Below are 11,270 nucleotides of genomic sequence, written 5' to 3' on the forward strand. Positions count from 1 at the left end.
GCTCTACATGGCCGGGCTGAACGCCGTGCAGGTGTAAGTGAGCCCGGGGCTGTGTGCGGAACTCCGGCACCCTGCAGCCTGGGCTGTCTCTGGTTGCCATCTCCTTCTCCCCCCAGCTACGTCCCCTGGAACTACCACGAGCCGCAGCCGGGGGTGTATGACTTCACCGGGGATCGGGACGTGGAAGCCTTCCTGGACCTGGCGGCGGAGCTGGGGCTGCTGGTGATCCTGCGCCCGGGGCCCTACATCTGTGCCGAGTGGGATATGGTGAGCCCCGGCCCCGCACCGGGACTGCCAGGTGGCCCTGTTGGCCCCGTGCTCACTGATGATGCTCTCCACGTTCCTGCAGGGCGGGCTGCCTGCCTGGCTGCTGTGGAAAGCAGACATCATCCTGCGCTCCTCTGACCCTGGTGAGCTCAGCGCACGGCCACGGCCATGGTGTCCCTTCAGGCTGGTGCCAGTCCCCACGTGCTGCTCAGCCTAGCCCCAAACATGGCTTTTTCCATTTGCTTCTCCCTCTTCTGGGAGCCTGTAGTTCCTCCTCTGCACCCCTAGTCCCTCTTATCGCAGGGCCATGGCTGTGGGTTGGAGCTAAGCTGCCTCTCTCCCCAGCCTACCTGGCAGCTGTGGACGCCTGGCTCCATGTCCTGCTGCCCAAGATTAAGCCACGGCTCTACCAGCATGGGGGGAACATCATCAGTGTGCAGGTGGGTGCTATGGGACCTGTCACCAGGTACCTGCCAGGACCTGGCTGTATCCCACCTGCTGCCTGATTTGCAGGTGGAGAATGAATACGGGAGCTACTATGCCTGTGACCCCAGCTACCTGCAGCACCTGCTGGGCACCTTCCGGGCACTGCTGGGCCCTGAGGTGCTGCTCTTCACCACCGATGGTGCACAGGTGGAGGAGCTGCGCTGTGGCACCTTGCAGGGCCTCTATGCCACTGTCGACTTTGGGCCAGGTGCCACCAAGGGGGAGGAGCAGATGAGATGGGGGCAGAGGTCCTACCTCCCTTCTGCTCCAGCCTCACTTCTTTTCCCCTTGTAGACTCCAATGTGACGGAAGCATTTGGTGCCCAGCGTCACATTGAGCCAAGGGGACCGCTGGTGAGGCAGCATGTGAGAGGGTGGTCTGGGGCTTGTCACCCCAGCTCCAGGCAGGTGACAGCTCCTGGCTTCCCCAGGTGAACTCTGAATACTACACGGGCTGGCTGGACTACTGGGGGGGCCCGCATGCCAGCACCAGTGCCACACTGGTGGCTCGGGGACTTGCTGATATGCTGCAGCTAGGAGCCAACGTCAACATGCAAGTAGCCAACTTAGGGCACGGCCTGGCCATCAGACCCCTCCTCTATTGGTTTTAGAGATGGGCAGGGGGCAGCAGGGTGGTCCAGGTCCATATGGGTGCTGACTGCTTTCTGGGCTGTTACACAGGTACATGTTCCACGGGGGAACCAACTTTGCCTACTGGAGCGGTGAGTGGGAGACTGGAGAAGGACATACAGCAGGACTCCTGGCATCTGGGAGCCTTCTCCAGGCTGCTTCTCTGTCCTAGGGGGGAGGTTGGATGCTGCACCCCAGCTTGTACTCCAAAGGGCTCCTTTAATCCCTGAGTAGTCCTGGGTCATGCTCCCTCCAATTGCATTGCCTCCAGCGTAGAGCTGGTATCCAGGTGCTAGGCTCTCCCTGCAGCTCCCATCACTTCCTTGGCCAGGAGCTGACTTCAAGGGCCAGTACAAACCAGTGACCACCAGTTACGATTATGATGCACCACTCTCAGAGGCTGGAGACCCTACAGAGAAGCTGTTTGCCATCCGCACGGTCATCAGCAAGGTGCTGAGCCTGACAGGAGGAGAGGCAGTGCTGAGTTCTGCTGCTTGTCCTGGGAAGAGGGAGCAGAGAGGGGCTGGGCAGGGCCACCTCTGCACTCATTCTAGGGAAAGCCTTAGCCCTGTGGTGCACCTGACAGTCTGCTGTTCAGTTCCAGCCCCTGCCAGTGGGCCCGATGCCACCCCCTGCCCCCAAGTACGCCTACGGTTGGGTGACTCTGCACAAGGTGAATGCCTGCCTCGAGGCCTGTGCTGTTCTGCCTGGCCTTGCCTGGCTGCCCAGCTCCCATCCCTGTCTTTGCAGTATGCTGATCTCCTGGACGTCTTGGATATACTGTCCCCCTCTGGGCCCATCCAGAGCCAGTTCCCACTCATCTTTGAGGCAGTAAAGCAGGTGGGTGCCCTGGAGGAGACATTCTAGGGTAGAAGAATGGGGCTCATTACCAGCCCTACTTCCCTTTCTGTGCTGCCTGACAGGCCCACGGCTTCATGCTGTACCGCACGCAGCTGCCCCGTGACATCCTGGCCCCAGCCATGCTGAGCGCTCCTCCCCATAGCATCTGTGATCGTGGCTACGTGATGCTGCAGAAGGTGAGAGAGCAAGTGTGCCTGCCTCTTGGGAGAGATGTGCTGTGATGGGGATTGGGGCAGCACAATGACTGAGAGCCTCATTGAAGCCCTGAGGGCACTCTGCTGGCCCATTTGTATCCCCTCTGGTGTAGAGAAGGCAGTGGGATGCTACACTACCAGGCTAATAGCAGTGCTTATGGTGGCGAGACCAGAGTGTGGGACTGGGATGCAGTGGGGCAGCATTGACCCTATGGCTGCAGGAGTATCAGGGGACGCTGGAGCGGGACGGTCAAACGGAGCTGCATGTGAAAGGCAAGGCAGGGGACACGTTGGATGTGCTCCTGGAGAACATGGGCAGGATCAGCTTCGGGGCAAACTTCAATGACTTCAAGGTGAGGAGAGAGGGCCTCAGGGCTGCTCCATGCAAATGGTGTGGGCACGTGTGGCCAAACACCCTCTCTTGCCCTCAGCCATGGTGAGAACACCTCAAACCCTGCTACCTGGTTAATCCCACACCATCCCCTTCTTATCCACATACTCACTGGCTTAGCCCTGGGCAGGTGGCAAACCCTTTGGGATAAAGCAGTGAGATTGGCATCCCCTTTTCCTGCTGCTGTGGCAGACAAGGCCATGCAGCCTGTCTGAGGGGATCCCATCCCACATCCACTGCTAAGGGGGAGATGCGTGCCTTGGGCTGCATGTGACATCTTTCTGCCTAGGGCAGACCCTGCTTCCCCATTTTTTTTCCTCCTGCTCCACTTCAGGGCTTGCTGGGGAACCTCTCTTTGGACTCCAGACCACTCAGCAAGTGGCTCATCTACCCCTTGGCCATAGATGCTGCCATCCAGCAGGGCTGGCCCCATGCTGCCCTGCCTAAATCAAGCTGCAGGGGCAGAGCAGGGCCAGCCTTCTACACAGGGACCTTTGAGACCCCTGGCATTGCCTGGGACACCTTTGTGAAATTCCCAGGTTGGAGCAAGGTAAGCCTGCGCAGAGTTAAGAGAGGGAATGAGGGTGGACAGCATGGCTCAGTCTCATCTCCATCTCCCAGGGCCAGCTGTGGATAAATGGCTTCAACCTGGGCCGGTACTGGCCCCATGAAGGACCCCAGCAAACCCTCTTTGTGCCTGGCTCGATACTGCGTGTTGGCTGCCCCAACAACATCACGGTGCTGGAGCTAGAGGGGGCACCCCTCAACCCCTTCCTGCTCTTCCTTGACCAACCCCTTTTCAACAGGACCCTCAGCCATAGCCCCCTGGACAAAAAATAAACACAGGACTGCCAGGCACTGTCACTGCTTCTTGCTATGCCTGCAGGGATTGCAGGGAGCTGGTGAAGCACTGTGAGTCTGGTTGGTGCTTAGGAAAAAGGCACAGCCCAGCAGAGACAGCCGAAGTTGGCTGCTTTGGAGCCAGGCAGGCCCCGTACTAGGAAAGGAGCCCAGAATCAGCTTGTTTTCCATCAGTACTTGAACTCATCCCAAATAGTTTCATGTTTATACATCTAGAGGGGGTTGAAGGCACCTCTTTATTGACAATGCAGGCAGAGGAGGTAGTTCTTAACAAGATATGGCTGAGACTCAGTGGCTTCCAGGAGAGGAAGGGGCAAGATACAGGTGAGAAGGTACCTCCAGGCACGGGGGCTCAAGGCTGCAGGGTTTGTACAGATCAGGATCTGTACTACCACTCCAAGAAGCAGCCTATATGGTACCCATCGGAAAAGCAGGCAGTAGGACTTCCTAGCTGGAACCAGACTACAGAGCAGTCTTGGTCTTTTGCACTAACACGTGCAGGCCTTGCTTGTTACTACTTTGAGTCACACTTATGCTGCAGCTGCCCAGTTTTGTGAAAACTGCTGCAGAGAGTGTTATGACCAGCTCAGTCCCTCTTACCAGCACTGCTCTACAGACTCTCTGTAGCTGCGCAGCCAGTGCTCAGCCATGTCTCCACCACGTGGGTCCCTGGCTGATGATGGCATCCCACAGCCTTATGTGTGGTTGGCCTGGGCCCGGCGGTGGGTTTGCAGGCAGGCCGTGGAGCAGAAGGAGAAATCAAGGTAATGGAATGGGATCCGGCCCAGCAGGGACTCTCCACAGTACCAGCAACGGCTGCAGGGAAAGAGCAGAAATGGCCTTGAGTGAAGGGGACACTTGGATAAGAGAGAACAGGTACGTACAGTGGCTGAGTAGCGGCTGTGACATGAGGGAGCAGGTTCTCACACTTGTACAGGGCTAACCTAGCAGCCTCACCAGGGCACACCCCCTGGAGCTGACACAGCATGGGAGTACCATGAGGTACCTCAAGACAGGCTGAACGTGGGACTTTGGCCCCATTTGTGGTAGTTTAGCATCTCCCAGACTACCATCTGTACATCTGACTGCCCACAAGCTTGTGGGGTGGCATAGGGAAGGACACTGCAGCTGGGGTCAGAAAATCACAGGAGAGGCTGAAGGCTTGGTTTGCCACAGATCTGGCTGCAAATGGACAAAGCTGTCTTGACAAAATGTTTGAAGGGGATGGATAAACTGCTGGAGTAGAAGGGACAGGAATAGCTTTAGACTGGAGATGAGGACTGGAACAAGAAGGGCAGGGAACAGCTGTGCTGACGTAAGGAGTTTATCTGCAATGATGAGTGCCGTACTATGCTAAGAGTGAGGGACAGTCTCTGGTTGAAGGGAACACTTCTGGCCAGCACTGGCAGCATTCTCCCTCTCTCTGTCACTTCACAACAGTCGTGTTATGTGGGCTGTTACCTGATGTTGGAAAGAGTTGTGCTGCCATTCTTCATCTGTTCAGCCAGTCTCCGCTCAGCAGCTAGGGCCCTCTGGGGAGCAGAGTTAGGTCAGCCCCCAAGGTTTGCTGAGCCATAGCCCACTGCATCAGTGCTGGCCTGGCCAGGCTGGTTCCTCTCCCATGGTGAGGCCTTACCTTCTCTCTATCAGACAGGGCTGCGAACTGCTGCTTCTCCTCTTCCTCCTGCTCTAAGCGCTGCCGCTCCTCCCGCTGTGCCTGCTCCCGCTGCTTCCGCTGGGCTTTCTGTGCCCGCTTTTTCTCCAGCTTTTTGGCTTCCATCTCCAGAGTCAGGGGGCCAGGTACCTGGGGTAGTATGGGCAGGGGGCGGTCAGCATCTCCTTCAGAGTAAGGGGCAAAGGCATGAGGAGGCGAGAGCAGGATGCTGGGGTGTGGCTGGGGGCCACTTTGCTCGGGGTCCCCAGAAAGCAAGGGCAGAGGGCAGGCACCCACCTTGGCACGGCTGTAGTCGTACTTGTCTGGGTGGTCTACCATGAATTTGCGGAAGGCATTGCGTGTTGGTTTGTCAGCAGAGACACAGTAAGGGGTCCTCTCCTGCCTGTCTCTGCAAGGTGAACAGAGCAGCTCAATCTTAAGGTATCACTGCTTCTCACTGGGCTGTGAGCCCAGTGACTCCCTGAAGGTGTGTCCAATGGATGTATATAAGACCAGGGTATTGGAGCCAAGGAGGGGAAGGCTGCATATTCCCACACCACAATCCGTCAAATCCTCTCCTTGCATTTCAAAGGGTAATCTCACCCCAAACCTCTGAATTACCTAGAAATAAACCCAGTGGTCCTGATCCTGACCAAACTCGGCTGGCTCCAGGACAAGGCTGGTATCAGCCTCACATAACTGCAACAGGAGAGAGTTGCTGGACTCCCATAGCAGTGGCTATCAACTGCTGGATGCCCTGTGGCCATACCTGAGTGCAGGGTCAGCCCCTGCTTCCAGCAGCAGACACACAGCCTCAGCCCTCCCTGCACGTGCAGCCACATGAAGCAGGGTGAAGCCATGCTCATCCACAGGCTGGTTGAGCAGGGAGTGGGGCAGATCCAGGGGCTGTTCATCATCTCCATCCTTGCTGTCCCCCAGCGGGCCCCTGCTCTCTGGATCACCCAGGAGGTGCTGCAGTGTCCCCACATCCCCCGTCTTGCAGGCTGTGAACAGGGCATCACGGAGCTGGGTCTGAGGGTCTGCTGTGAGAGAAGAACAAGAGGGGAAGTCTGATGCTGCAGGGCCATTTGGCTCCCATTTGGCTGAGCGGGAAACCAACATATTGCTGTTAAAGCATTGTCCTGGTAGTTGGATGTGGGTATGTAGCAGAAATGCTAAGTCATGGCCTTGAACCAGTGATGGAGCACCTGGTGGGAAGGCAGGGCCAACCCAGGGAAGCTTTGATGCATGCAATGCATTGAGTGACTGGAAGTGGTGGAGCCAGGATCCATCCCTTCCCAGACCTCATTTAAGGGTTGACAGTAGAGGCGAGGGCATCTCTTGCTGGAGATCTCTACATAACCGAGGCCTTCCGAAGGTAAGCAGCTCTTTTCCTTCATTTCTGCATCCATAGCTGCTGCATTTGGGCTCATTCTCATTTGCTGCAGCCAAAGACTTTGCCACCCCACTATTACTGCAGAACTTTCCATCCTATTACAGTATTACATGGGTACCAACACCTTCAGCATCTGTGACAGTGTACCGTAGCATTGGTGACAGCAGACATGTCCTCTATTGAGGTGAAAGCTATCTCAACCTCATGCACCAGCCTGGCTTAGCCAGGTGCTGTCTGCCTTACAGAACAGGATCTAGAGTAATGGAAGTGGTGTCCCTGGATACCTTCCCCTCTCCCATCAGCTTGTACTCTCCAATGAGCAGGCCAGATGCTAGCCTGCAGCATCTCAGGCCTGCTGTCACAACAGCGATCTCTGCTGCTCTCTAATCTCATCTATCCACGTGGAAACACCATGGTTCAGTTACTTTCTGCACACACTGCATGCCTGAAGGCATGTGGCTATGTTACAGCCACTCTGGTACTCAACTGCTCTAAGTACCTGCACAACAACTTGCTCTTTACTTCACTGCAAAGTACCCAGCACAGAGGGCAGATGCGCACCTGGCCAGGCTCCCAACTCTGCTCACCTGCAGTCTCCCAGGGAAAGGGCTCAGCCCCAGATTTCCCCTGCAGCTCTGTAACCAGCTCCAAGATGGCCTTCCCACCCTGGGTTCCACAGCATCCTGTCTCTTCAGCATGGAGCCCTGCAGTGGGAGCGGGTGGTGAGGATGCCTAGCCAGCACCTCAGGCATGGCAGTCCCTTCCCCAGTGCCTTCCCCCTCACCATTCTCCATCCTTTTTATTCCTTTTCTTCCGCCTTTTGCGGTTTTGCTTTGGCATCACTTCAAACTCCCGGAGGTCCAAGGTCCCCAGTGTCACTTCCACAGTTTCCAGTTTCCCTGCTGGACTCTCTTCCTCCTCTTCTTCCTCCTCTGCAGCTGATGAGGGTGAAAGGACAGGGGCTGAAGCCCCACACACAGCATGAATTATTTGGGGCTTTCAGATAAGCACATCTTCCCCTTCTACCCAGCAGGAAGCCACTCTCTGCAGTCTCTGCTGCAGCATCCTGCCCTGTTACAGGGGTGTAAATCTCATCCCCAGGTAACACCTGACCACCTCCCCACATTGCTCTGAGCCATGTCTCCCTCCACGTTTGAATACACCACCTGTGTTCATCTGCAAGGAATCTGTCTCAGCTGCTCGCTGCTTCTTCTGCCAGACTTTCCTTGGGGACCCAGTGATGTCCTCCAGTGGGGTGTTTTTCCCTAGACATGAAGGGTGTCATTGCCCAGGGATGGAGAGCAGAGAGCCACTAGATGTGTGCAGTACTCCCGGGTTACGTGAGGGACCATGCCACCTCACCTGTACTGACCAAAAGTGTTGAGGCACCGGGGCCAGGCCAACTCACCAAACACCTGCAGGCTGGACAGCACAGCATGAACTCGCAGCACCTCCCTCAGGGTAGCCCTGCGTGTGCTGAGGGGGATGTGGCAGACACGGGGGTCTCCCCGGCTGAGGTGGGGGTTCCTGCTATCAAAGAGCAGCGCCCGGTTGTGACGAGGGGCTCGGAGAAAGATGCGCTGAGCTTCCTTCAGGTGCTGAGCCCAAGCTGCCAACAGGTCCTGAATGTCCTGAGGAACAAAGGAAGGCTCCATGGAGCCCTGAATGCACAGCATGGGCACCAGCAGCCCTGGAACAGGCAGATTCAAGACATGGCAGCCTCATTTGGGTCCTGACCCTGTTCTGGAGCTCACAGCCTGCACATGAACTCCAACAGCGGCATAGCATCATCACGCAGAGATGGTTGTGACCACGTTTCCCTACTGAAAACCCAAGCCTGTGGTCCATTCTCACCTTGAGCAGTGCAGCTTCATTGTAACGCCGCAGGGAGGCTCCTGCTGATCTGGGTGCTGATCCTGGCGTCTGGGCATCCCGAAGGCTCTGGGCTGTGCCCCGCCGGGCTCGCACAGTATAGCGGTGGAAGGTCTTGTGTTCCTGCACCTGGGAGCTACAGAAAAGGGAAGGGCCCATCCAACAGCTGGCCATGCTTGTCCCTACCCACACAGACAACCTCAGCCTTGTGCCCTTGTACTCACCCACGGAACACAGCTCCTGCAAAGTGCCCACCGCCCATCATCAGTACAACCCAGCATGTGCTTGCACTGAGGCTCTGCAGTGAGGTTATCAGCTCCATGGGCTCCTCGCTGCCACCCTGAGACACAAACACTCTTGCTAGCATCTATGGGATCACCCCATTGCTCCTTGCTGTCCCCAAGACAGAAGACACTCCCCCTGCTGGCATATGTACAGTCCTAGTCACACTGCTGGGGGCATCTCAGCTGCAGCTTCTCCATTCCCCTTAAGAGGCCCCAGGGACTTTCAGACAGATGTCTGCACCCCGATGCCAGCCCTCTTCTCTGGGGCCCCATTCCCAACAAACTGGACCGTGACTTGCCTTCCCAGTGCTCAGTATGCAGCGATAGGCAGAAATGAACTGTCCCCTTGCATTGCGGAGCAGCACCTTGTGGGAGCGGGGACACTGGGGGGTGGAAGGGCTGTTGATGGCAGGGAAAGGCGATTCTGACTCACTGCTTGCATCAGAGCTCTCTGAATCAGATCCTGAGATGCTGGAAATATCACCTGCAGGGAAGAGAAAATGGGGCAATGGAGCAAGGCAAAGATCAACAAACAGCCTACCCGAAACTTTGCAGGTGGCTCCAGGGATCAGCCCACAGCCCTGATGTATCGGACAGATGAAAAAGACTGTGAACATGTACAGGCACCTGGAGGCTTCACTCCCAGGCAGAACAGCAAAGTCACTAGAAGTCTCTGGTCCTGCTGAGGCAGCCCCATTCCTCACCTGCTCTGCTCTTCTCCTCAAATTCTTCCACCGTCAGCGCCTGGCGGCCTTGGAGTCGCTGCTTTAGGTTGAAGCGATGCCAGTCAAGTCGGTAGTGCTCAGTCTGTGAAGGGAAGAAGAGTGAGTCAGCAGGGTCCCGGTGCTCCACAGAAGCCACCCCTATCAAAGACTCCACGGTGACAGACTCCGACAGCCATACCAATTCTGGGGCTGCAGTGATCCTGAGAAGGAAATCACAGTACATTAGGGAGAGCCAGTTAGCCATTAACCTAAACAGACCTGGGCCTGCACTGTGCTGTGCTGCATGTGCAGCTTGGCCTTCAGGCCTTTGTTGTGCCGCACAAATCCCATAGCTGCAGGATAAACTCAGCCAAGTCACTGGAAGAGAGCAGCCCACACACAGCTCTCACTCAGTAGTAGCAATTACACCTCCTGCATGGCCTTGCCTTTGTCCAGATCTGCATCAAGAAGTTCTCATATGAACATCTTTTAAATTTTACAATAGGAAAGATGGATAGAGTTGCCCTCTTTAAAGAAAACACTGTAAGAACTTGAAGGATTACAACGGGAAAACCTTTGCAAGGACTGGATCCGTGCAGCCTGCTGCACCCTGACTGGAGACCCATCACACCATGTGACTCACAGGACTACCAGCATTTAAAGAGATGTAAGAATATCTGCACTATCCTCTTTTTCTTGTAGTGTTGCTTCAAGTAAAAGACATACCAAGTGATACTGTACGGAGTCTGAATGACTTTACCACGATCATGAGGAAACAGCACCTCCTGGTGCCAACAAAGCATCACCAAACACGCTGGGCTATCCTCAAATGGCACAGTCCTGTCTGATCTGCCTGGATCAGATGTGCAGGACTTCAAGGCCCTACCGAAGCTGCAGCAGCTGTCACTGAGCAGCCCGGTGTGGGGCTGAACCCCCCAGCAGCACCCAGCAAGCCATGACAGCCTGCTCACCTGCTCCTCCCGGCTGCGGAACTCCTGGCTGCAGGTTAAGCAGCACATCCTCTCCGGCACCTCGGGGACTGTGCCGGCCTTCTCCCCTCCATGGGTGGCTGCAGGTTTCTCTGAAAGAAGACAGGACTGTGCAGCACCACAAAGAGCGGGACCCCCTGAGTCTCCTCTCAGCCCCACGCAGCCTGGCCGCACAAGGGGCACAAGGCAGGAGATGGAGCCTTGGGGATCCCGTGGTGATGGCTGTAGGCCGAGGGGTGCCCACTCAGACGCTGCAGGGCAGCTCTGCTGCTCAGCACTCCCCGATCCCAGCCCGAACGCATCCCCCTCGCACCGCAGAGAACAACGCACCGTGCCCTGAAGGCGCTGGCTCGGCAGCCGAGGGATTCGCAGCGAACCCGCTGACGAGGGACAGCCCGTGCAGGAGAACGGGGTCCAGGGCAGCCTGGAAAACCGACCTGCTCTCGGGGGCCGGCATCGGCCCAGCTCACCCCCCCGCTCCAGCCCGGGCCGCAGCCCCTACGCGGATCCCCCAGGGCCCCCAGGCAGCACCGGAAATGCAGGTCGCAGCCGGGGCGCTCGTAGCCAAGGCCACTTCCGGCGCGTCCCCCTACGGGTCCCCGCGAGGCTCATCCCGCCGCCCGCCCTTCCACCCTCCGATCGGCCCAGCGCGGACCGCCCCGCGATCGCCATTGGGCGGTGC

The 11,270-nt window shown here is 57.0% G+C and overlaps 2 protein-coding genes across 4 annotated transcripts; one reads left to right on the top strand and one right to left on the bottom strand.

The window, feature by feature from the left end:
- Positions 1-6: 6 nt before the first annotated feature.
- Positions 7-3,692, top strand: GLB1L (galactosidase beta 1 like). 3 transcript variants are annotated; one of them, XM_010713794.3, is made up of 15 exons: positions 7-33; positions 117-267; positions 350-410; positions 613-707; positions 781-961; positions 1,048-1,106; positions 1,184-1,305; positions 1,434-1,474; positions 1,714-1,832; positions 1,981-2,055; positions 2,133-2,222; positions 2,306-2,419; positions 2,659-2,790; positions 3,163-3,378; positions 3,450-3,692. In XM_010713794.3, exons 1-15 carry the CDS (start codon positions 8-10, stop codon positions 3,666-3,668), a joined length of 1,701 nt encoding a protein of 566 aa, XP_010712096.2. In that variant the 5' UTR covers position 7; the 3' UTR covers positions 3,669-3,692. The 3 variants fall into 3 exon arrangements, with proteins under 3 accessions (XP_010712096.2, XP_031410055.1, XP_031410056.1); XM_031554195.1 differs by having other exon boundaries at positions 3,431-3,641; XM_031554196.1 differs by lacking the exons at positions 2,659-2,790; positions 3,163-3,378; positions 3,450-3,692 and adding an exon at positions 2,551-2,644.
- A 214-nt stretch (positions 3,693-3,906) lies between these two features.
- On the bottom strand, positions 3,907-11,146 carry ANKZF1 (ankyrin repeat and zinc finger peptidyl tRNA hydrolase 1). The gene is given in 16 exon segments (XM_019617133.2): positions 3,907-4,505; positions 5,151-5,221; positions 5,326-5,493; positions 5,641-5,752; positions 6,113-6,386; positions 7,327-7,443; positions 7,524-7,533; positions 7,535-7,701; positions 7,906-8,004; positions 8,148-8,370; positions 8,594-8,747; positions 8,836-8,951; positions 9,195-9,379; positions 9,600-9,702; positions 10,571-10,680; positions 10,919-11,146. Coding segments are annotated over 16 exon segments (2,157 nt in total). The 5' UTR covers positions 11,046-11,146; the 3' UTR covers positions 3,907-4,384.
- Between the last annotated feature and the right edge of the window lie 124 nt (positions 11,147-11,270).

Source organism: Meleagris gallopavo, chromosome 7, assembly GCF_000146605.3.
Source record: "Meleagris gallopavo isolate NT-WF06-2002-E0010 breed Aviagen turkey brand Nicholas breeding stock chromosome 7, Turkey_5.1, whole genome shotgun sequence".
In the NCBI taxonomy this organism is placed as follows: Eukaryota; Metazoa; Chordata; class Aves; order Galliformes; family Phasianidae; genus Meleagris; species Meleagris gallopavo.

Excerpts from the sequence above, each read along its gene's own strand:
- GLB1L (XM_010713794.3), top strand. The coding sequence starts at position 8 with ATGGCCGGGCTGAACGCCGTGCAGGT. Across the intron at positions 1,306-1,433 it reads CTAGGAGCCAACGTCAACAT|GTACATGTTCCACGGGGGAA; the intron begins GCAAGTAGCCAA and ends GCTGTTACACAG. Across the intron at positions 1,475-1,713 it reads CAACTTTGCCTACTGGAGCG|GAGCTGACTTCAAGGGCCAG; the intron begins GTGAGTGGGAGA and ends TTCCTTGGCCAG.